The sequence below is a fragment of the Cydia fagiglandana genome, chromosome 2, assembly GCF_963556715.1.
Source record: "Cydia fagiglandana chromosome 2, ilCydFagi1.1, whole genome shotgun sequence".
NCBI lineage: Eukaryota > Metazoa > Arthropoda > Insecta > Lepidoptera > Tortricidae > Cydia > Cydia fagiglandana.
Genome location: NC_085933.1, coordinates 1,515,354 through 1,538,764, shown reverse-complemented (window position 1 = coordinate 1,538,764; position 23,411 = coordinate 1,515,354). Strand labels below are relative to the sequence as shown.

Here is a 23,411-nt window from a genome sequence, read left to right as displayed (position 1 = left end):
GGCCACTTGCACCATCCCACTAACCTAGAGTTAAGCGATTAAACCGCTAACCCAGTGTCAAATAGTACTGGTAACCATGGTAATTCCGGGTTTAACCGGTTAACCCCAGGTTAGTGGAATGGTGCAAGTGACGCTAGGTATCTTTCATTAACTACCTGCATCAAAAATAAAACACGAATTTGACATTCAACTTTGAACGCGCAAAGTGGTAGGAGGTATCAGTGAAATTCAAAATATTTCAAAAATTTCTCTGAGACTTTTTCATGATTGTTGCCATTCCAATAACTATTTTATAATACAGACCTACGGTTCTTATGTGTACAAAATGCAAGTGGGAACCATTTTCGGAAATATTGCCTGACTCGTTAATATTGCCGAGAATAATGTATATAGGTATTAGTTAATTATTTTAAAATTTAATGTTTTTATAGTTTAAACTCGTTCCCAATATTATACTTAGACAACGCTATGTACTCCATAATTGTCGTACTGTATCAGGTGAAGTACTTTGGTTCTATTGTAATGCAACATATGTAATACATACGATGTGGTTGTACTTAATAAATAATAATAAAATAATAAAAAAAACCGGGCAAGTGCGAGTTGGACTCGCGCACGAAGGGTTCCGTACCATAAAGCAAAAAAAACGGAAAAAAATGCAAAAAGAAAACGGTCACCCATCCAAGTACTGACCACGCCCGACGTTGCTTAACTTTGGTCAAAAATCACGTTTGCTGTATGGGAGCCCCACATAAATCTTTATTTTATTCTGTTTTTAGTATTTGTTGTTATAGCGGCAACAGAAATACATAATCTGTGAAAATTTCAACTGTCTAGCTATCACGGTTCGTGAGATACAGCCTGGTGACAGACAGACGTACAGACGGACGGACGGACGGACGGACGGACAGCGAAGTCTTAGTAATAGGGTCCCGTTTTACCCTTTGGGTACGGAACCCTAAAATAGTACATTTCGATGCTAGTGCGGAAGGTATGTCATTACTTCACGAGTACCGAGATATCTTGCCACGAGCCGCAGGCGAGTGGCAAGACTCGGGACGAGTGAAGAATGACATTTCCGCACGTGTATCGAACGACGTTTTTTAATACAGTTGCGAAAAAATAAGAAAAACATTGTTAATCGTACACTAAACAAAAGTGGTAGCAGTGACAGCTCGGTTAGACGTCGTCTTTAAGTATATTATATCTATGGGCGTTTGGCAGCTATTCCGTTCCATTCAGTCAACTTATTAAGAACGGAATTTTCAATATTGAATATTAAAAAATAAACGTGTTACAATGATGAAGAGGTAAGTAATTAAATATGAAATATGTAATATTTTTCGTATTCTTACATTAACGGTAGGTTTTTATGCTGATTACGACGTTTAAAGGAAACTAATATTAACACTCATCAATAAGTAGTCGTGAATTGGAACAAGTATAAATTTAAAAAAATTGGAAAAGTAAAAAGCACTAGTTCGAGATAACCAACTTTCCGCACGCTAAACAGCTACGTAAAGTAGCACTTTTTGAGCAACTGTATTAAAAAAATATATACAGCAGGTATACACTGTCGGTTACGTAATTTTCTACTTATAACAAAACACAAATGAAAACTAATAAAAAGCACAATTTGTAACTATCAAAACGCTTACCAAAATCATACCCTTATATGTACCTAGATTATATCTCGTAAAAAAAACGAGGAATATAAAAAAATCTGACTCTAATCAGATCAGTTTGTCGCACTGTTGGTCTGTGTGTCCGTGCGCCGCGCACAGGTCACCAATTTACTAATAAAAATCACACTCAGGAAGTTAGGGTATAGCGGCCGATTTCAGATCCTGTTTTGCTACCAGAAAAAGGTGACCAAGTGGATCGCTATATCTGGTGATCAATTAAATACTAGTCAATAATTTATATGGAATTTCAAAATATTTTGAGAAGGCGGTTTTTTTCTATAAAAGATTATTTAAAAGCTTAAAATACACGTCAAGTTCATGTATTCTTTTTCTAATGCTAAAAAAACTAAGTGGGACTCTGAAAATTAAGATCCTTACCTAGGTACCTTATAAGCTGCCTTTGCAGCCTGACCTGCAGTGGTGGAGGTCAGAATTGAACCTTAAATTATACCTTATTCTAAAGTACCTAACTGGTTTTTTTTTCTAAAAAGGGGTTTAAGTCGCTTGCCTATATTGTATAATTATATGTGTGCAATAAAATATTGTATTGTCAGGTATAATAGATTTTACCCACATTTTACCCTACCTGAAAGGACGTGATTCCTGCCGGTAACGAAAATGTTTTTTTTATAGAATGATTGTAGGGTCAACGATCCTCCACTTGTTTCACAAATGTGACTTTACCTGACCTTATGTACATATACCGGGTGTGGCCTGTAACACGAGCAAATAATTAAAACATAGATTGCACTCCTCAAACGGTGACACTTTTGTTCAACAACTTTTAAAAATTATGAAGTATTTAGACTCCCTATTTTTCATACAAAATAAATATTATCTTCAATGGACGCCATCGCCACGTCATATCATTGTGATTGACGTTGCTTGTCACGCCTTAAACATGACAAAATTCGCAATACATTGCGTCTTAGAATAAACTTTAAAGTGTATTAAAAATCAAACCACAACTTATGTTTAAAAGTTGCTGAAGAAATGTTGGTCAGTATGAGGAGTACAGCCTACAGTTAAATTTTTTGCTCGTATTACAGGCCACACCCGGTATATTATCACAGAATAACTAATAGTGATATTATGACATCTATTTTGAGCATCGAATTTGAACAATCAGATACAGTGAGATAAAGTGATATTATGTTTTGGAGCTTACGTAACAAACATCAAAAATTGTAAGACTTGTGAGTATACTGTTCTTCAAATATACGACATGCACAATTCAATAGCGATAATGATAAAGTAATGATGTGACTGATAACATTTTGATTATTTACGAAATTATCGTTTTGATTTATGCCGCTCGAGTAATAAGACTAATAAGATTCTGTGTGCGTTAGCGTTAATAGCGTTTATTCGAGATACCAAATAGAATAGGTACTAATAAGTAAGTACTACATTATAAGCGCCGCCCCGGACTTACTAAGACTTCGCTGTCCGTCCGTCCGTCCGTCTGTCTGTCACCAGGCTGTATCTCACGAACCGTGATAGCTAGACAGTTGAAATTTTCACAGATGATGTATTTCTGTTGCCGCTATAACAACAAATACTAAAAACAGAATAAAATAAAGATTTAAATGGGGCTCCCATACAACAAACGTGATTTTTGACCAAAGGTAAGCAACATCGGGCGTGGTCAGTACTTGGATGGGTGACCGTATTTTTTGCATTTTTATCCGTTTTATTTTGCATTATGGTACGGAACCCTTGGTGCGCGAGTCCGACTCGCACTTGCCCGGTTTTTCTCGGCACCAAAGCAGAATTTTGGTGGCTTCATAATTGTGTGATTGTTAACATTTTGTAATAGTTTATAAAAAGAGGTTTTCTCTATGTTTAGAACGATTAGACTTTATATTTTAAATGCGAACTCTAGAGATTTATACTTTTTGGCGCGTTGTTTCTAATGCTCACGTGAAACAACTATCGTATAGTCTTACGATTTGATTTATAAGTTTATAACGTAGGTATAATTCAATAATAGATCAAACGTATTAATTGAATGAATCCATGTCTACACACCAGTCTGCCTCGTGTGAATGATGGTAACAGCCAACTTCTCATTACCATTGGCGAATTCACAATTCCCATACTAACCACATGCTGTTAGCGCCGTGTACAACTGTAAACGTAAGTTGGTCGGCGTAAGTGGATTAAACGGATAGAAGCTAGTGAAATGTGGAGTCTAATTGATACTTAACCTGATGTATTTTGCGCCTTTATTAAAAGGTATTAAGTAATTATAGGCGTTCTAAAAGCAACCTTATTATAAAGCGTGTGAGTTGAAAATTGAGAGACAATTAAGAAGTACCTCTGTACAGACTTTGAACAGAGATTCGTATGGTGTATGGTTGATAAGGATGGTGTTAGGTGACAGGTGACAATTGTCTTCGCTAGATTATGTATCTGACCAGCCTAAAGAATAGTCGGATATAAGATTTTTATTGTTGCCTGCTTAACTGATCAGATATATCGGAGCGGCCGAGGTGCTCAAAAAGATATGAACACGCACTCTAACGCCTTGACAATACAGGCGTGTTTAGATATTTGTGAACACCTTGGCTACTCCGATATATCTGATGGTGACCCTACTTGCATACCTATACATCTTTTAGTCAAAACACTAAAAAGAGCCCGATTCTGATAAAAAAAAACTTGTTATTTGTTGAACTGGTTTTGATACGACCTTGGCGATCGTCTTGGTGATGGCACACCTCACGCACGACATTCACTTCATTTCTCATGCACCAATCACGGTCGGCGACCTTTCAAGGTCGTATCCAAATACGATATCCAAACACCGTAATAAGTTGTTAAATCTGAAATATCTGAATCAGGCCCTAGGATGTAAATAGGCATCCTAGAGCCTGATTCAGATAGTAGGCTAACGGGCTAATAAGAGTTTTAGATATTGGATCCGATGCCAATACGATATAGACAGATCAGTATCGTATCGGAGTCGGATCTAATAACTAAAACTCGAATTAGCCCAGTTCATAGTAAAAATAAATTACAATACCTAAGGTTATTAATGGTAGAGACGGGATAACAAGAGTGGTAACGCGACCCTTTGGCCACGAGCCTCTTGGTAGGTTAGGATCGCAAACTATCACGATATCGCCTACTGCGACATTAGGCGGCGACCCTCCTTAAATATTATGCGTATTGCGTATTTGCAAAATTAATAGCCGGAAACAATGTCTTAGGTATCATTGATAACTTTTAACAATCTACAATTAAAGCTTATATTTTAAAAATAAACCGTCTAAAAATAGCTGTGATGTGCAGATAGGCTTACGATAGGAAAGATTAAGAATATTTCAAAGGAAATGACTGCAAATATTTAGGTAGATAACAATTATTATGATTAATTAGTAGGAAAATTTTATAAAATTCATCCCCTAAGGTGGTGAAAAAGGGGTTGAAAGTTTGTATGGATATCAAAAAATTTTTCGAGTGGTAGACTTGAATCTTTGTATTTAGGGATATTATTAGAAGACAGGAAAAGTAATTTCAGCGTTTTGTAAAATTCATCCCCTAACAGGGTTAAAAAGGGGTTTAAAATTTTAATCCATTACAAATGCTTTGAAACTTCTTGGAAAGGCATAATAGCCAATTACAAAAAAAAAGTGATTACAACATTTTTGGAAATTCAACCCCTAAGGGGGTTAAAAAGGGGATGAAAGTTCGTCTTCGGGTGCAAATTTTATTTTAAGCTAGGAGCTTGAAACTTTGTAAAAAAGTATCGAATTCAAACACAAGAAAACTCATTTCAGCGTTTTAGAAAATTCATCCCCCAAGGTGGTGAAAAAGGGGTTGAAAGTTTGTATGGATATCAAAAATTTTTTTGAGCGCGGGACTTGAATCTTTGTATTTGGGGATATTATTAGAAGACAATTAAAGTAATTTCAGCGTTTTGTAAAATTCATCCCCTAACAGGGTTAAAAAGGGGATGAAAGTTTGTATGGGGTTAAAGTTTTCTTTTGAGCTAGGAATTTGAAACTTCGTTAAAAGATATATTATTAAAATACAAGAAAACTAATTTCAGCGTTTTTGAAAATTCATCCCCTAAGGTGGTGAAAAAAGGGTTGAAAGTTTGTATGGATATCAAACATTTTTTCGAGTGTGAGACTTGAATCTTTGTATTTAGGGATATTATTAGAAGATGGGAAAAGTAATTTCAGCGTTTTATAAAATTCATCCCCTAACAGGGTTAAAAAGGGGTTGAAAGTTTGAATCCATTACAAATGGTTTTGAAACTTCTTAGAAAGGCAGAATAGCCGATTACAAAAAAAGTCATTGCAACGTTTTTGGAATTTCAACTCCTAAGGGGGTTAAAAAGGGGATGAAAGTTCATCTGCTGGTGCAAATTATATTTTAAGCAAGGAACTTCAAACTTTGTAAAAACGTTTTAAATTAAAATCAAGAAAACTAATTTCAGCGCTTTTGAAAATTCATCCCCTAAGGTGGTGAAAAAGGGGTTGAAAGTTTGTATTGATATCAAACATTTTTTCGAGCGCGGGACTTGAATCTTTGTATTTGGGGATACTATTTAAAGACAATAAAAGTAATTTCAGCGTTTTGTAAAATTCATCCCCTAACAGGGTTAAAATGGGTTTCAAAGTTTGAATCCATTACTAATGCTTTGAAAATTCTTAGAAAGGCATAATAAGCAGTTACAAAAAGATGTAATTGCAACGTTCTTGGAAATTCAACCCCTAAGGGGGTTAAAAAGGGGATGAAAGTTCGTCTTCAGGTGCAAGTTTTATTTGGAGCTAGGAACTTGAAACTTTAAATGTAAAAAGGTATTAAATTAAAATCAAGAAAACTAATTTCAGCTTTTTTGAAAATTCATCTCCTAAGGTGGTGAAAAAGGGGTTGAAAGTTTGTATGGATATCAAACATTTTTTCGAGCGCGGAACTTGAATCTTTGTATTTGGGGATACTATTAAAAGACAATAAAAGCAATTTCAGCGTTTTGTAAAATTCATCCCCTAACAGGGTTAAAATGGGATTCAAAGTTTGAATCCATTACAAATGCTTTGAAACTTCTTAGAAAGACATAATAGCCGATTACAAAAAAAAAGTAATTGCAACGTTTTTGGAAATTCAACCCCTAAGGGGGTTAAAAGGGGAAGAAAGTTCGTCTTGGGGTGTAAATTTAATTTTAAACTAGGAAGTTGAACTTATTGCAACCCCCAAGGTGGTGAGAAAGGGGTTGAAAGTTTGTAGGAAGATCAAATATTTTGTGAGTGCGGAACTTGAATCTTTGTATAAGCATAGGTACCTATTAGGAGAATACAAGAAAAGTAATTTCAGCAACCAACATCAAAATCCACTTGACTTAAAACTTCACACAACTTGCTAAAAAAGAAAAGTAAGTACTTAATTTCAACATTGCTTGGATATGAAAATTATAGGTAGGTACTAAAGATGTAAAATGTTAAAGATAAGATTCCACGCGGACGAAGTCGCGGGCAACAGCTAGTAAGTAACTAATCGACTTACTGGTGACCGAAGAGCTGGCAGCTTTCTCGCTCAACATAGTCTACATTGCAATACAGCGGGGAAATGCTGCCAGCCTCCTCGGCACCATGCCAAAGGGGCCAATTTCTTAGATGTATTTTAATTTTAATTTAGTTTTAGTTTATAGATATTTAAGTTAGTTTATTTTTCTTTTTAAATGTATCTACCTGAAACTGAAAATAAACATCTCTTCCAAATATCTCATAGCAAAGAAAATTAAAATTGTAATCTAGTTACTTATTGGGTGAAATCAAAGGAAATAGATAAAATAATACATTTATTGGCTTAAATCTAACTCCATATCCATAACTACCTTGTATGTAGTTAACATAATTAGTTTATGTGATTGTACTTAGTTATAATTGGGTGTCTTTTTAAAAAGCCAATTTTCTCAATAAACATTATTAGGTATTTCTCTATTATCTTTGAAGTCGTTGTGATTTTTCACAGAATTATAGATTTTTCCCATGGTATGGTTACAGCTCTGTCATCTCAATATAAATTTGAATTTGGTTATAGATTCTATGGAGGTAAAGGAGATAATTGCTGTTACCCTACGCAAGCTGTGTGTTAAATATCATTGAATTTGTAATGTCAGTAAGTATCTTAATTTCGTGTAAATTTGTATTATTTAATGGTAAATCGTGATAGTTATCTTAAGCTTTCAGCTTAAAGCGAATAGGTAATTTTAAAACCTAAATTTATGGTAAAATATAATTAAGTCTTCTTTTTGCTATCGGCCGGCAGGAAGAACGAAGCTACAAGACCACCTGCAACAAAATAATAATGTTTACTTCAACATGTTGCTATAAAAATAAGTGCAGGCGCTTACTGTTCCAATCGATTGTTGGAAGCTCTTCGCCTCGGTGTTTCCGACAGACATATATAAAGCTACGGGCGTCTTTTTAGTTTGTATTAATTTAATACGTTTGATCGCTGGTCGTCGCCACTTGAATGTACATTCAGTTTGCACAGATTTTGTACTTCACCCATCTTATTGAAATAAATTATTCTTGTACAGCTTATAGATTCTTGGCAATTAGTTATGTTATGATGTAAAGTGTCATTCTATAGAACTTGCTAACTATGTAAACAAACCGCCATATTGAAATTGTCTCTGAATGAATGACTTTTGTTTACATAGTTAGCAAGCTAGTTAGCAGCAATGACACTTTAAAAGCCGAGTATGTTGATGGTGACCATGGAACTGCCCCGCTCTACGACCGAGGCACACCCATGCCACTGGCTAAATATATCATTGTCCACCCTGTAGTATTGCTGAAGATGTAGACGGTGACACCGTAGAAGCACTGATGGCAACTCGTCGTGATGTAGGAGCTGAGGAGTTTGATGGTGACCAGTACACAGAGTACACTGCCCCGTGCCACGACCACTCCGAGACACGCCGATATGTAGTATTGCTTACTGAAGATGTAGGCGGTGAAAGCGTAGAAGCACTGATGGCAGCTCGCCGTGGTGTAGGAGCTGAGGAGGTTGATGGCGACCAGCACACTGCCTCGCGCCATGACCACTCTGAGACACGCCGATATGTAGTATTGCTTACTGAAGATGTAGGCGGTGAAACCGTAGAAGCACTGATGGCAACTCGTCGTGATGTAGGAGCTGAGGAGGTTGATGGCGACCAGTACACTGCCCCGCGCCACAACCACTCCGAGACACGCCGACATGCCACTGAAAACATAGTAACAAACATAGATGCCATCATAGGGCTGGCCAGTATTTTGCTCAACGCATTAGCATTGCCATGCAACGTGGTAATGCGGCCAACCTTCTGGGTACACTTCCCATCGGCAGTGACTTGGAGGATGTTTTATTATTTATAGGCCCTTTATTTTATGTTTATTTATAGATAGTTTGTATTATTATTTTTATGCTTATTTAAAAATAATAATACAAACTAATATAAAATTATAGTTACAAATCTATTATCGACTTTCATCACGATCGTACAAATTAAGAAGTTCAGGATTCATATGGAATCGAATCCACAGATATCGATTTTTACACGATCAGCCAAAATAAAATAAATGATTCCAAATACCTTCCATTTTTACAATTATGAGTTTTCAACATGATTTGCCAAAACTAAATTTAAATGGCTGCGCAAATCGTTGGGAGAAGCCCGAAGTTCGGAGCGCGCTTCGTGCGCTCTTGCACACGAGATGCCTGGTGCACTCATAATAGGTATAAGTTAGCAAGCTCGACTTTCGGATACATACTCCTAATTGATCTTAACAGTATTTAATTTTCTATTAGATATTTTGAAACCCTCACCGATAAGACGTCGGATACAGCTCAACAAAGTACGAGGACACAATTCCAACCGCCAACACCGTGAACATTATCCCCATAAACAGGACGAAGCTAGCCACCCTGTTGGTGACGACGATAATCCCAGTCCCACACGCGACTGCCACCACCAGTATAACTATCAGCATGAGCTTCATGCGAGCGAGACGGGACATTAGCCCGTTCACTAGACCGAAGGAGACGGATTGTCCAACGGCGAATATGGTCGTGAGGTATTCCAGTTTTGAAGAGCAAGCGGCCTGGGGACAAAAGTGATTAGTAGATATTAAAAAACTGGACTAACTTTATACTAGTAATGTCTACGTCACAAGGCGGTTAGCCCGGACTCCCGTGGTCGCGTTCCGATACTTCTCTTTCCTTTGGTGCTCGTTGCTGGTGAGGAGCGCCTCCACCGCTCCGGTGTGACGCCTCGCGTGGTCCGGTAGGAGCTAGGCCTTCCAAAGCCTGCTGTGATGCCGCTGAGGACCCTGGCCGCTCCGGCCTGGGTGGTTCGGGTAGGTGTGGCGATGAAAAGAAACTCAATGTTTCACATGCACGTATATTTTACGTTAATCTACACTTATTCGTTCGTACACTGACGCCTGATGCGTGACAATCGTGACACGACAACTACTATTCTTAGAAAATAACTATACTGAAAACACACGCGGCGTGGTCAATGGCTGCGGCCAAGTCTAGCTTCAAACCCGGCAGGAATGCAACCTACGTGCGTTCGCTACAACGCTCCGAATCGTCCTGCTCCGGAAATAGAATCCATCGATATGAAGTTTTACCATAATGAATGTAGTGACATACCATTTAAGTTACGCTTGAGCCTCTAGGAAATTGGCCTACGATTATTGCACACGGCACATGTGAAAGGTGCTTGCACTTGGCGTAAACATTCCTGCGGGGGGGAGGCCAGAGTTGAGCTGATACCTTGAAGCACAATGGATTAGCTAGTCTAACTTACAGCACTATCAAACATTGACCACAGCAAAGTGGTGACATGAAAGAACAAGTAACCAACTAAATACTTATAAAGAAACAGTACCTAGTACAGTTGCAATTAGAAATCAGTGAGTCATCTTGATATAAATAAATTCAATTTAAACAGTAGGTACCATAAGTTGTTAACATGTGACAATACCAAAACATAACTTATAAATTAATACAGTTAAGTACACTCTACTGGTAATTTACACAATTTGACAACGGGCCGGATTAAGTCGCCGCCCTGAGTTTTTAATTTAACTGATCGTACAATATCATCTGCACCTTTAAATAATTGAATCACTCTACCTCTACGCCAGTGGAGAGGGGGTGCAGTTTCATCCTTGATTAATACTAAATCATTTAAAACCATGTTAGGAACATGATTGTACCATTTGAGTCTGGTTTGCAAATTATTAAGGTAAGTAATATGCCATTTAGCCCAAAAGTTTTGTGAAATCTTTTGTAAAGACTGGAAATGTGATAAACATGCTACATTAGTGTCTTTCCACGGGTACTCAGGTACCGATAGCAATGGTTGCCCTATAAGAAAGTGGCCCGGAGTGAGTACTTCCAAGTCACATGGGTCCTCGGATAAAGGAACCAGAGGCCGTGAGTTAAGCACCGATTCTACTTTGGTAAATACGGTTGAAAGACCCTCGAAGGTCAGTATGCGGTCCCCTAACTCACGCTTGAGTAGGTTCTTACTACTCTTGACTGCGGCTTCTACCAAGCCTGACATGTGAGGGGCACCAGGAGGATTGAACTCCCAGCGGACACCTTGGCGACGAAATTCCTCCTGGAGGACAATTTCGTTGTCAAGTAAGAACTGACTAACCTCCTTGAGGTATGAGCTAGCACCTTTGAAATTTGTACCTTGATCGCTCCTGACTAAGGCGGGCAGCCCTCGTCGACTGACAAACCGTGTGAACGCCGCAATGAAGGCCTCGGTGCTCAGCGACGAGACGAGTTCAAGATGTACGGCTTTCGTTCCTAAACATACGAAAACACACAGATAAGCTTTGAGTGATTTAGCATTTCTGAGGTGACTACTTTTGACCCAGTAGGGACCGGCAAAATCGGTTGCTACTCCTGAAAAGGCACGAGCCGCCGTGACTCGGTCCGCTGGCAAATCTGCCATAAACGGGGCCTGCGTTGAAGCGTTGAATCTGAAACACGACATACAGCTATTGATTACGCGGGATACCACACGTCGCGCCGACGGGATCCAGTAACGTTGCCGGAGTATATTGATGAGTGCGCTCGTTGAAGCGTGACAATAGGTACGGTGATAATGCTGCATCAACATTTGAGTCCATTTATGGTCTTTAGGTAGAAGGTATGGGTGCTTAGCATCGTAACGTAAGCATGAATGCCGCAGTCGCCCTCCGACGCGAATGAAGTGATTCTCATCTACGAAAACGCTGAGTTTTTGAAGTGACTTGCAAACAATCTTGCCTCCTTTCAATAACACGATTTCATCTCTGTAAGCATCCAGTTGAACGTACTTAATCCAGTGGTTCATTGCCTCACGATTTTCGTCGATCGTTAGCGTAGGGCGAACGTTCCGTTGCGCTTTCGGCAAACGAACGTTCTTACAAAATCGCAATACGTATGACGTCACATTGATAAGCTTGTTGAACGAACTGACTCGTGATAACAGAAACTCCTCCCATGACTTCTCGGCCGGCGTAATGTGATGTAACTGTTTGAATCCGGGTAAATCTGGTGACATGGTGACCGGCATCGTCGGCCACTGTGACTCATTCGTCATTAACCATTCTGGGTTCCACCAAAGATGAAACCCGATGAGGTCCTTCGCCGTAGCCCCCCGCGATGCGACATCGGCAGGGTTCGACTCCGATCTGACATACCTCCATGTCATAGGTCGGGTTGACTGTTGAATATCTTGAACACGGTTACCTTCAAAAGTCTGTAGCACATGAGGCTTTGTGTTCAACCAACATAGCACAATTCTGGAATCTGACCAAGCATTTATGCTGTCAATCTGAACTGATTCCTCGTATGCCGCTGCGACGTGGTTTAATAACTTATAAACCAGGTGAGCTGCATTTAACTCGCTCTTCGGAATGGTTTGTTTGACTCTCCTTGACGCTACGCGAGTCTTAGCTATCACTAACCGTACTAGTACATTCCCTGACGCGTCCTCAGTCCGGAGGTACACGCAGGCTCCGTAGCCGAGCTCCGACGCATCTCCAAAGCCGTGGAGGGAGTGTGACACCGCACCGGGCAGAGTGACGCACCGCGGAATCTGTAGCTGACTCAAGTGATGTAGATCTTGAATGAGTTCATTCCATTGAAGGTCTTGAGTATGGGACAGTGGCTCATCCCACTGTAATCCATCTGTGAACAGTGATTGTAAAAACAGTTTGAATCTAAATATGATTGGTGCGCAATAGCCACACGGGTCATACAGTCTAGCTATGGTACTCAATATGCTACGTTTCGTCGTTGGTTGGCCCAACGGTATGTTGAGTTGATACGACATGGAATCTGACATGGGGTTCCACTGTATCCCTAATACCTTTATGAAACTCTTGTCGTCAGTGTCAAACTGACGAGGCATCTCACAATGCTCCTGCGGAAGATCCTGTAATAATTCTCTGCGGTTAGACGACCATTTGCGTAACTCATATCCAGCGCTCCGCATGAGTTCTATGAGTTCTGATTTGAGTTCTTGGGCCTCGGTGAGTGAATCAGCCCCAGTGAGGATGTCGTCAACATATACATCTCTGCGCATGATATGAGCAGCCGGTGAGTCTGGATGCTGGGCTTCCCAGTCATCAGCTAATCGAAGTAAGGTCCTTATCGCGATGAAAGGACTGGAGCGTAGTCCGTATGTATTGGTATTTAACTCATATACCTGTACATCCTGCGACGGATCCTCGCGCCACAGAATCAGCTGATAGCGCCTATCGCTGGGGTGTATCCACGTTTGCCGGAACATCATTCTGATGTCGGTCGTGAAGACAACTTGATGACGTCTGAAATTTAACAATATTTGAGTGATATCATTTTGAAGCGGTTTGCCTGAGTGAAGGCATTGATTGAGCGATACTCCGGTGCTTGAGTTAGCTGCAGCGTTATATACGACGCGGATCTTTTCGGATCCCTTTTTGAAAATTCCGTGGTGGGGTATTACATAGTGTTCGCTCTCGAAATTAAAGTCTGATTTGGACATATGACCAAGTGCCTCATAGTCCCTCATGAATTCCTTATATTTTTCAGCAAATACTGGATTTTTGGCCAGCCTGGCCTCCAACGAAATCAGTCTACGCATGGCTAGAGCCCTAGACTCGCCCAGCTTGGGTCGGTCTGCCCGCAGCGGCAACCGCACCATGAATTGGCCATTATCTAAACGTTGAGTAGTGGAGGTATACAACCTTTCACATTCGAGGTGTTCTGGGTGTTGCGGCCGCTCCTCGGGGGGCTGCTCCACTCTCCAAAACCTTTCTAGGACGTCCTCGAGCCGAGTAGCATGGATGCCGTAGTCCTCTACTGATGTCCCGGCGGTCGGTGTTGTTAATGATGATGGGTAATTCCAAGTTGCCCCCATCAGCACGTGACCGAAGCAGGTGCCGTACGCCTCAACACCTGGAATGTTAGTGAGTATCTTTGAACCAGTGTATATATAATTGAGCACATCCGTTCCTAGAATGATGTCCACATCCTGCGATTTATCCAAGGCAGGGTCAGCTAATTCAAGTTTTGATGAATCCAAATGAGTCCTGATCTCAGTATCATAATAAGGTATGTTTCCCGTAACCCTGTACATGACTGTAGCTACTACACTGATGATAGGCACTGTTTTCCCGCGTGGTTTGAATACAAGCTTAGCAATCGTGCCTGGCACATTTACCTTTATGTCACCTACTCCAAAAATATTATTCCCAGTAAACTGTTGGTGTACTTTGAATCTTTCTACAAATGATTTCTTCACTACGGAGCACCCCGCTCCCGAGTCAAGCAAAGCCCTAGCTTTAACATAAGACCCATTGCCTGATCTGACCATGATCACAGCTGTAGGAGAGACACGAATTGGCGCCATTCGTAGTCTTTCCTCCGGTGCACCAACAGTGGCCTGATCTCATTGTTCAGGCTCAGGACTGCTCCGAGTCCCGAAGCGCAATGAGTGGAATGACTGCTGCGCCGCTTGAACACGCGCGCCTACCTTAGCCCTCGGTATATGACCGGTGGGAATCAGCTGAGCCGGCTGAAGCGCACTATGAGGTGACTCTGTCTCCCTCCTTTGGGGTTGGTCTGGTACTGACGGCTTGGGAGACTGCGGCTTCGCAGCCCTCGGCGGAGATGTAGTCCGTCGCTGGGGAGACGGCCACCGCTCCGGCAGCGTGACTGCTCTCGACGTGCTTGGCGTGGCAAGCGGCATGACCCTTACCCGATGGACAGCTGCTTCAACTGCCATGGGTGGGGCTCTCCCCGCTGCACCACCATCGCACAGCAGTGAGTTGTGTGCGGACGACTCACACTGTGCGCACCAGTTGCGCTGCATGCACTCGCGTGCATAGTGACTGCGCAGGCATCTGAAGCATGCGCCTGACTTCCTAGCCCAGGTCTTCCGCTCCGAAATCGCCAGGTTAAGGAACTTCGGGCATTTGTACAAGCTGTGCTGGTCACTCGAGCAGTATGAGCAAAGAACAGGGGGTGAATTCACCTGATTGGTCTCTTGTTCGATGGCGAAGACCCTCGCTGGCGGTCCCGGTTTCCTGGTAGCTTGACCCGACGGCCCCGCTCTTCCTCGTGCAGGTGCGGAACCACGCTGCGCAGTTGGTTGCTCCACCGCTGCTGGCGAGACCGCTTGCTGAACCCGGCACTGCTCCTCCAACAGCGCCAGTAGCTGCGTGAGAGTGGGCAACACCTCCGGATTGCCACCGTACCTCTCCTCGTATAAGGTCTTGATTCTGTTCGGTAGTTTCTGCAAAATTATAAAAACCAATAAGTATGACCACTCCGTGATTGGCTGCTTGAGCTTCTCAAGCGCCTGGACTGACTCCCGGAGCGGGTCATAGAAAGCTGAGCGTGACCCTGCACTCCAGTGCGCCACTGAAGGCAGGTTCATGATTCGGCTAATGAATGTATCCAACAGCAGCCTGTTATTCTGATACCGAGCCCGCAATAACTGTAAAGCTACCGCGTAGTTGGGTCCGTCCATCGGAAGGTGCTGTATAATGGACAGCGCCTCCCCTTGCAACGACGACCGAAGATAGTAATGTTTCTCCGCGTCGGAGATGTCCCTACTATTGACTAACGACATAAAGAGATCATAGAAGGAGAGCCACTCTGGCAGGTTGCCACTGAAGGTGGGCAGCTGCACAGAGGGCAATTTGACTTTACCTGCCTGTCCACGGGGTGTGTGTGACTGGCCAGCCTCTCCAGCCGACGCCTCGTCTAGCTGGATCAGCAGCCGGTTAACCTCGCTGAAGCACTCCTGGTATTGAAGTCGTTCCTCCTCCTCGAGCTCACCTTCGTAGGCCAGCAGTGACTCGTGGGCCTTGACGTACTCAGTATAAATAAGATCAAAGTGCCGCTTCGCCACCGACGCGGCCATGCTGTCAGGTCGTGATGTGACCGTGCCAGCATAGTCGGTCAACATTTGGTACTTGGTGCGCAGCTGCACCTTGATTGACTTTAACGACATGACGTGAATTTACTTTACGATTAATGAAAGACACTAATTTGTGACACTATTCGACTAACAGTTTACAAGTTAGGTGGCTTTGGCTTTACCTTAAAGTTGGATTTTATATTGACGATAACCTAATTAATCTATTGGCGACACTTGACGTTGACAGATAATTCTAACCTAAATGTCCCAAACTGACGTTTGCCGCGAACCGGAAATGTCCTTATGCTAAAGATGGCCGCACTCCGCACTGTACGGTCCCCGTCCGTTGCCTACGCAAGAAAATGGCGGCCGACGCCTTCCCTTTTATTACGATTTGATTTGATTTTTTCGCACTATGCCCAACCGCACCGGGCTCCGTTTCCACTGAATTTAACGGCAAAAATGAATAATGCTGACACGATGAGTACTTGAAGCGATGATTACGCTACCAATGCGATGTACCGCTGCGGTGCTCGCGTTGATGACGATGGCTTTCAATAATATCGTGCTGTAATTCCTCCCCTCATGGGCCACCAAAAATGTCTACGTCACAAGGCGGTTAGCCCGGACTCCCGTGGTCGCGTTCCGATACTTCTCTTTCCTTTGGTGCTCGTTGCTGGTGAGGAGCGCCTCCACCGCTCCGGTGTGACGCCTCGCGTGGTCCGGTAGGAGCTAGGCCTTCCAAAGCCTGCTGTGATGCCGCTGAGGACCCTGGCCGCTCCGGCCTGGGTGGTTCGGGTAGGTGTGGCGATGAAAAGAAACTCAATGTTTCACATGCACGTATATTTTACGTTAATCTACACTTATTCGTTCGTACACTGACGCCTGATGCGTGACAATCGTGACACGACAACTACTATTCTTAGAAAATAACTATACTGAAAACACACGCGGCGTGGTCAATGGCTGCGGCCAAGTCTAGCTTCAAACCCGGCAGGAATGCAACCTACGTGCGTTCGCTACAACGCTCCGAATCGTCCTGCTCCGGAAATAGAATCCATCGATATGAAGTTTTACCATAATGAATGTAGTGACATACCATTTAAGTTACGCTTGAGCCTCTAGGAAATTGGCCTACGATTATTGCACACGGCACATGTGAAAGGTGCTTGCACTTGGCGTAAACAAGTAATTGGGCTTTAGATAGCTTTTGAATTTCTTGAAAAACAAATGTGTCCTCACCATTTCTTCATTCTTCCACAAGCTATTGGTAAGTATGAAATCCTGACGATTGAGAACTTCCAGAAAGGAAGGTTTGAAGGCAAGTAAAGAACACTGTTATACTTAGAATAACTTTAAAATTGGAAAAAATATACCTACTGTCTTGGGTGAGACTTGAATTCACGACCACTGGATCATTAGCCCAGTGCTCTGCCATCTTAGCCACTTTCTCCCATGGACATCAAATATTTCCACCATATGGGCCTTTTAGCATAATAGTTTTTTAATAGCAGCGTTTTTGCTTGATACAAGATTAATTTACTGTTGAATGAAGTTGTTGATTTGCTTGGCTAGTACAGGGATTATTATTATTGTGGTGTTACGGGCTTTTGAGTGTCGCATAGACCATCATTGATCTATTGTGACGGCCCTTTAAAGTCCAGGGATTCTTTCAGGTCGACTTTTCTGTCTCTGTCAACGACTCACCTCGCAGTGAATAGACTTCTGTTAGGTTATATCCAAGAACGCATCGGTACTTACCAGAAGGTGAGATTGTGGTCAAATGCTTTCTTTTATAAAAAAAAGACTTACCGGCTGAACACCACCGGTGTTGTTCTGCGTGCTGAGGACAACCTCACAAACGCTGCCTTCGCTCGCGCTGCCCGCTAGAACCGCGTTCGCTATGAACGGCAACCACATCTGCATGCTGTTGTTACTGTGGGTTCAAATATTTTGTATCTACGGTTATTATCCACTTACTGCAAGTGAAAAAAATATTTGTTTAAAATTGAACTTTAATATCATATTAGCCATATATGGATCCGTATGCGGTAAAGGGAATTTACTTATTAAATCAATGGTAAATGAAGCGACATTAAAAAAGGTTTATTGAATCTACATCTTTAGTACCCTCTCAGATTGTGTCACACATTTATGTTTTGGTGAAAGTAGTATTTACTTTTCGGAGGTAGGCAAAAGCGGGGCTTATCAAGCAAAAGGTCAAAGAAAGAAATAACTAGGTACACAGACTGGACTCCTATTCGACAAGCGACGTTTGACGTATCGTGTTGATCTTCCGTTGATGTGGGGAAAATCATAAGTTCTCGAATACGTACAATACGTACATTAGCAATTTAGCGTAATTACTGTTGATTTGACGTGGATGCGAAATCTGACAGTTGTAGGTACATGTCGAATATGGCCCCTGCTTCACCAACTAGAACGCTAATATTTATGATGATGATGATGATGGATGATGCGAAGGGCAATGCAGAGGACATACACGCTGTAGACCACCGTAGTAATGTAGTACAACTGTAAGGTCCTCCACAGCAGAGGAGTTTGGAACAGTGGCGCGGTTTGTTGCCAAAGAGACCGCAGCAGCGGCTGGCCTTGCGCCTGCGCACAGTCTTCATTTAGGATCAGCTTTTTCACCTAGAACAAGCAAGCACTTTTCATGTTTAGGGTTTTGTAGTCACCTAGAAACCCTTATAGTTTCGCCATGCCTGTCTGTCTGTCCGAGCCTTTGTACCGTGATCGTTAGTGCTAGAAAGCTGCAATTTGGCAATATTTTCATTAGTTGATGATGGATACATAATTTTGGCCATATTGTACCTTGACTAAGAGATCAATAGAAATAATTTACTCACAGGATAATGATCCTTTCCACCGTTTCTCTTCCAAATCTTTCTGAGCAGTTCCACCGCCTGGTCTTCTCTTCCAGCATTGGCCAGAAACTTGGGGCTCTCGTAAAACCAGTGCAGCGCCAGCGAGCTGATCCCCACGGGCAGCGCCAGGGCCAGCACCAGGAGACGCCAGGGCACGAAGCTGATGAAGCCCAGGTCGATGGAGTACTCCATGTTTAGGAGGAAATAACCTACCGCTGGAATGTTATGAGTTGGGTTTAGATTTTGGTTTCAGAGTCCAGTGTGTCGTCTTATTTAAATAAATAAAAATAAAAATAAAAAAGCCTTTTATTTCTCATCATCATCATCATCATCTCAGCCATAAGACGTCCACTGCTGAACATAGGCCTCCCCCTTGGACCTCCATTCGTACCGGTTGGAAGCCACCCGCATCCAGGCATTTCTCACAGGTACTTAATTAAGAAACATAATTAGCGAAATTATTAGGTTTAGTATTACATTAATATATAATATTTAAATGTCAAATAAGTTTTCTAATAGTATGCATTTAGTAAGAAATATAATTATGTTTTTTTTTCTTTTTATTCTGCAAGAACCCCTCCTGTGAAGGTGAAAGCCTCCTCCAGTGACGACCAGTGTTCTCTATCCTTGGCGACATCCATCCATTTTACGCCTCCTATTTGGGTGATGTCGTATGCCCACCTTGTGATAGGTCTGCCTTGTTTCCTGGTTCCTGTTGGTCCTAACCATGAGGTTATTCGCAATGTCCAGCGGTCGTCAGTCAATCTGGCTATGTGGCCTGCCCATCGCCATTTTAATTTTTGCGCGTAGGAGAGCGCATCGGTAACTTTTGTTTTTTGGCAAATGATGGTATTACGTATTTTGTGTATTTTTCTTATTTTTAGTATGCTTCTCTCCATACTCCGCTGACAGGTATTTAATTTCTGGTTTGTCCGTCCAGTGAATTTCCAAGTTTGGCATGCATACGTAACGTAAGTGATGGTAAGAGGCATGTATCCATAACTTTTTTCTTTAGTCTTAGTGGTAAATTACCTGTCAGGACTTCTCTGAGGCTCCAAAACTTTTTCCATGTGCAAGATATTCTTCTATCTATTTCCATATCATTGTTTTGTTTATGGAATGATATTTGCTTTCCTAAATAGATGTAGCTATCAACATATTCTATGGGCGTGTTATTTAGAGTAATTTCGTCTTTAGTGCTGTTTGTCATCAGTTTTGTTTTAGTTAAATTGATTTCCAATCCGGCTTCTAAACTTGCTTGTTTTAGACACTCTATCATGGTTGCTAATTCGGAACTTTTTTCTGAAAGTAATACAATATCGTCCGCGAATCTTAGGTGGCTTAGGTATTTATTTTTAATTCTTAGGCCGATGTTGTTCCAGTTTAATTTTCTTATAATATTCTCCAATACAGCTATAAATATTCGCGGGGACAATGGGTCGCCTTGTCTGACGCCTCGTTTGATTGGTATAGGTGGTCCCGTTGTCTCTAGCTTAACTTTGCTTATGCTGTTATGGTATAGATGTTTCAAAATATCAATGTATTTTTTGTCTACATCTTGTGTCTTCAGTGCCTCCCATATTGAACTGTGATTTGTGCCGTCTTATTTAATACCTATTAAAAATTTCCAGAAATTTTTGCATATTACAGGTATTACGGGTATTACAGGTAATACCCGTATAATGAAAAAGAGTAGGTAAAAGGTAATAGGTAAATCCAGAACGAGAAACGGCACAGGACCGGGATCAGTGGCGAGCAGTCGTGTTGGAGGCCAAGACACACTTTGGGTAGCTGCGCCAGAGGAGTAAGTGTGGTGATCTGGCCTCCTTTTAGCTCTTTGGTTTTATAACATTTAAAATTCAATGTCATTCTTATGATTGTCAACAAAATGCATATACAAAATACATGCATGATTATTATAAATTGAGTTTATTTCATTGGCGACGAAATGGACGTAAATAAGTAATCCAGAACGAAAGCAGGATCGTTTCTATAACTCCTTGCTAGGATCATGGTATGCTAATGATAAGTAGCCACATCCACAGTGACAAAGTCCTCACAAGGTCCTTGGTGGCTACTCTACTCAATGTGCTTGCGACACTGTACCCCGAACCATGGTGCACCTGCGGGACTGCCCCCGTGCCTGCACTCCTGCTCTAGATCTGACCTGAGAAATGCCACGGTCCAGGCTGTCAGCACCGCTGTTTTCTGGGCATCGACTGTTTAGGGGAACCTCGGCACGTGAGAAGAACAAATTCCTCAGATGGTCAGATAAAAGCGTCACTGATAGTAGGCACAGGCATTTACTTACTATAGTGGTAGGTGGGCGAGAGCATAAGCACACTGGTCATGATGAGCATGTAGCTCCCGTGCTCGCGCTGCCCGCTGGATTCTCCTAACAGCGCGTATGTCGCAAACTGCGCGCAACTGGAACTGAAATGTAACATTCGCTCTCAAATCATGTAAACATTAACCACAACCATCGCCCACACTGTTGACCGTACGTAACGTGTCGGTGGACCTTATGCCTGTTGAAATAAGGTCCACCGATGTATAGTTCGTAATGTTACTGTTTATACATACCAACTGGTGCTCAAAAACTTGAGCACAGCCAGCATGATCCAGTTCGGAGACAGGGAGCTGATGACTGTGGCCACGAAGCTACAGCTCATAGTCAGGAGAAGGCATTTCCTGCGGCCCTGCGTGTCGCTGAAGTAGCCCCATGGATATGACATTATTATTGGACCTGGAATCATTATCATCATGAGCTGCGCTATTTACAGCGTCAAAGTTTATGGCTATACAGCAAACTTCCTTTAGAAGGTGACGATAAAACGCAGCGTTCAGCGTTATGGATGACTCACGGGCCGACCGGGTCGCGTCCGAGCCAGAGCTTCCAGCGCTTACTTTTTTATAACAGATGAAGGCAGAAAACGAAGCTCCGGAAGCTCCGGCCCGGACACGGCCCGGTCTAACGTGAGTCATCCTTTATCCGAAAACAAATCATCATATCCTAGCCGTTTTACCACTGAGAGCATTGCTGGTGCGCTCTCAGGTGACTGACGTAGCCAATCTTTGCAGCAAATGTGCGGCCTCACTCGCTGCAGGTCAGTAATCTTCCGATGTAATTATATATATGATTGCCACAGGTGTCTAGCCAAAAATTAATAATTGAGTAACATAGGAAACTTGAAAGTAGGTGAATCTTACCAAGAAAAGGCATAGACATGAGAGTGCTCCTCTGGGTCGGCGTGAGTTGAAGATCACACTGGCTCCCAGCCAACACCAAGGAGAAGCCGAAAATGTCGCAGGCCATCGAGAGGAGCGTGAGGCTGAGCACCGCCAGTAGCCCGTATGTGTAGCTGCCATTGCCTGAATATATTTGAAGCTTAATTAAATTATGATCATCATCTTAAAAGCCCACCCTAATACAAGATCAGACGTTAAAGGCTGCCTTTCCAGGTTTTAGGCAGGCCGAGACGAGCGGAGATCTTCTCCGCCTTGTTAGATTATAAAACCTATGCTATTGGTTGATTTCCGCCTTTCCGCACGGCGGCGAGATCGCTATTTAAGATCTTTTTGCACTTCGAGTTTTCAGCCGACATATTACTTGAACATGTACCTTACCTGCCAAATTGATAGCTTCTTCATAAGTATAAGCTTTGTCTTCCTTCTTCCCACTCACACTCCACACTCCACAATCCGTATTCTTATCTATAATATAGTCTTTCACATCCGCAGTAAATCCTTCATTTGTCGTCATTGCGATTAATATTTATTAGAAATAACTCTTTTATTTTAGCTTTAAATTTAGTTCTTCGTGTCAACCCGTATGGGTCGTGACTAACGTAATAAACACACTGTGGTTATTATTTAAAAGGTAATATATATTTTTATCGGTATTGTTCATTTTCTGCATTATTTCTATTGTGAATTAGATACAATAAAGAATATGGCCATTTAGATTATTTCATCCAACTTTAAGAAGGAGGATGATCAGTTCGATTTACAGTAGGTAAACTCGTGCATTGGCTCTCGAAAACCGAAGTGGTATAGTAGTTTGGTGAAGTGGAACTGCTGATGAAGATCGAAAACTGATGGGACACGGTTTTGTGAAGTCGGTCCTTATTTTGTTATTTATTTGGAAACGAGGTCGTAAAACGTAACAACACATCAGTTATTTTATTAAACGTTTTAAAATTCATGGATTAAAAATTGCATGTGCACTCTTACCAGACTATTACACAAGTGGTATGAGTTCGGACTTCGGATGACACGAATATGGCGCTCTTTATTGTTATTTTTTATTACTGTCTTAATTACTTTTCTACTTATTTTTATCTATGAAATTACTTATAGGTACTATTACTTTACTACTCTACCGTCTTTAGCGTTATACCGTGTATAATAATAATA

At 41.8% G+C, this 23,411-nt stretch overlaps 6 protein-coding genes across 6 annotated transcripts in view; 2 read left to right on the top strand and 4 right to left on the bottom strand.

The window, feature by feature from the left end:
• LOC134673838 (FAST kinase domain-containing protein 4) overlaps positions 1-22,087 on the top strand; it is a 72,942-nt gene extending 50,855 nt beyond the window's left edge. The window contains exon 12 of the transcript XR_010099514.1: positions 22,077-22,087. The gene's annotated coding sequence lies outside the window, so the exon portion shown is untranslated. The remainder of the gene's footprint in view (positions 1-22,076) is intronic.
• The window catches only part of LOC134673969 (synaptic vesicle glycoprotein 2A-like), a 396,395-nt gene that overhangs the window by 357,500 nt on the left and 15,484 nt on the right, over positions 1-23,411 (top strand). The window lies entirely within an intron of this gene.
• The window catches only part of LOC134673901 (uncharacterized), a 185,756-nt gene that overhangs the window by 147,741 nt on the left and 14,604 nt on the right, over positions 1-23,411 (bottom strand). The window lies entirely within an intron of this gene.
• Positions 8,762-22,774, bottom strand: LOC134672229 (uncharacterized; the record flags this gene model as incomplete). The annotated part of the gene is made up of 9 exons (XM_063530132.1): positions 22,623-22,774; positions 22,206-22,367; positions 21,579-21,741; positions 21,307-21,428; positions 18,978-19,210; positions 18,611-18,762; positions 17,920-18,043; positions 9,516-9,790; positions 8,762-8,912 (listed from the first exon to the last, which is right to left on the bottom strand). Coding segments are annotated over exons 1-9 (1,518 nt in total), but the record flags the coding sequence as incomplete, so codon positions are not given.
• LOC134674030 (uncharacterized) lies at positions 12,785-14,770 on the bottom strand. The gene is made up of 2 exons (XM_063532079.1): positions 13,408-14,770; positions 12,785-12,887 (listed from the first exon to the last, which is right to left on the bottom strand). The coding sequence occupies exons 1-2, from the start codon at positions 14,590-14,592 to the stop codon at positions 12,807-12,809; spliced, it is 1,266 nt and encodes a 421-aa protein (XP_063388149.1). The 5' UTR covers positions 14,593-14,770; the 3' UTR covers positions 12,785-12,806.
• On the bottom strand, positions 14,957-16,794 carry LOC134674160 (uncharacterized). The gene is made up of 2 exons (XM_063532218.1): positions 15,897-16,794; positions 14,957-15,477 (listed from the first exon to the last, which is right to left on the bottom strand). Exons 1-2 carry the CDS (start codon positions 16,198-16,200, stop codon positions 15,176-15,178), a joined length of 606 nt encoding a protein of 201 aa, XP_063388288.1. The 5' UTR covers positions 16,201-16,794; the 3' UTR covers positions 14,957-15,175.

Coding starts and splice junctions, on each gene's coding strand:
- LOC134674030 (XM_063532079.1), bottom strand. CDS start 14,592: ATGGCGCCAATTCGTGTCTCTCCTACAGCTGTGATCATGGTCAGATCA. Junction 12,888..13,407: donor ATCCGTCGCAGGATGTACAG/GTATATGAGTTA, acceptor CACTGTTCACAG/ATGGATTACAGTGGGATGAG.
- LOC134674160 (XM_063532218.1), bottom strand. CDS start 16,200: ATGTCGTTAAAGTCAATCAAGGTGCAGCTGCGCACCAAGTACCAAATG. Junction 15,478..15,896: donor CACACCCCGTGGACAGGCAG/GTAAAGTCAAAT, acceptor ATAATTTTGCAG/AAACTACCGAACAGAATCAA.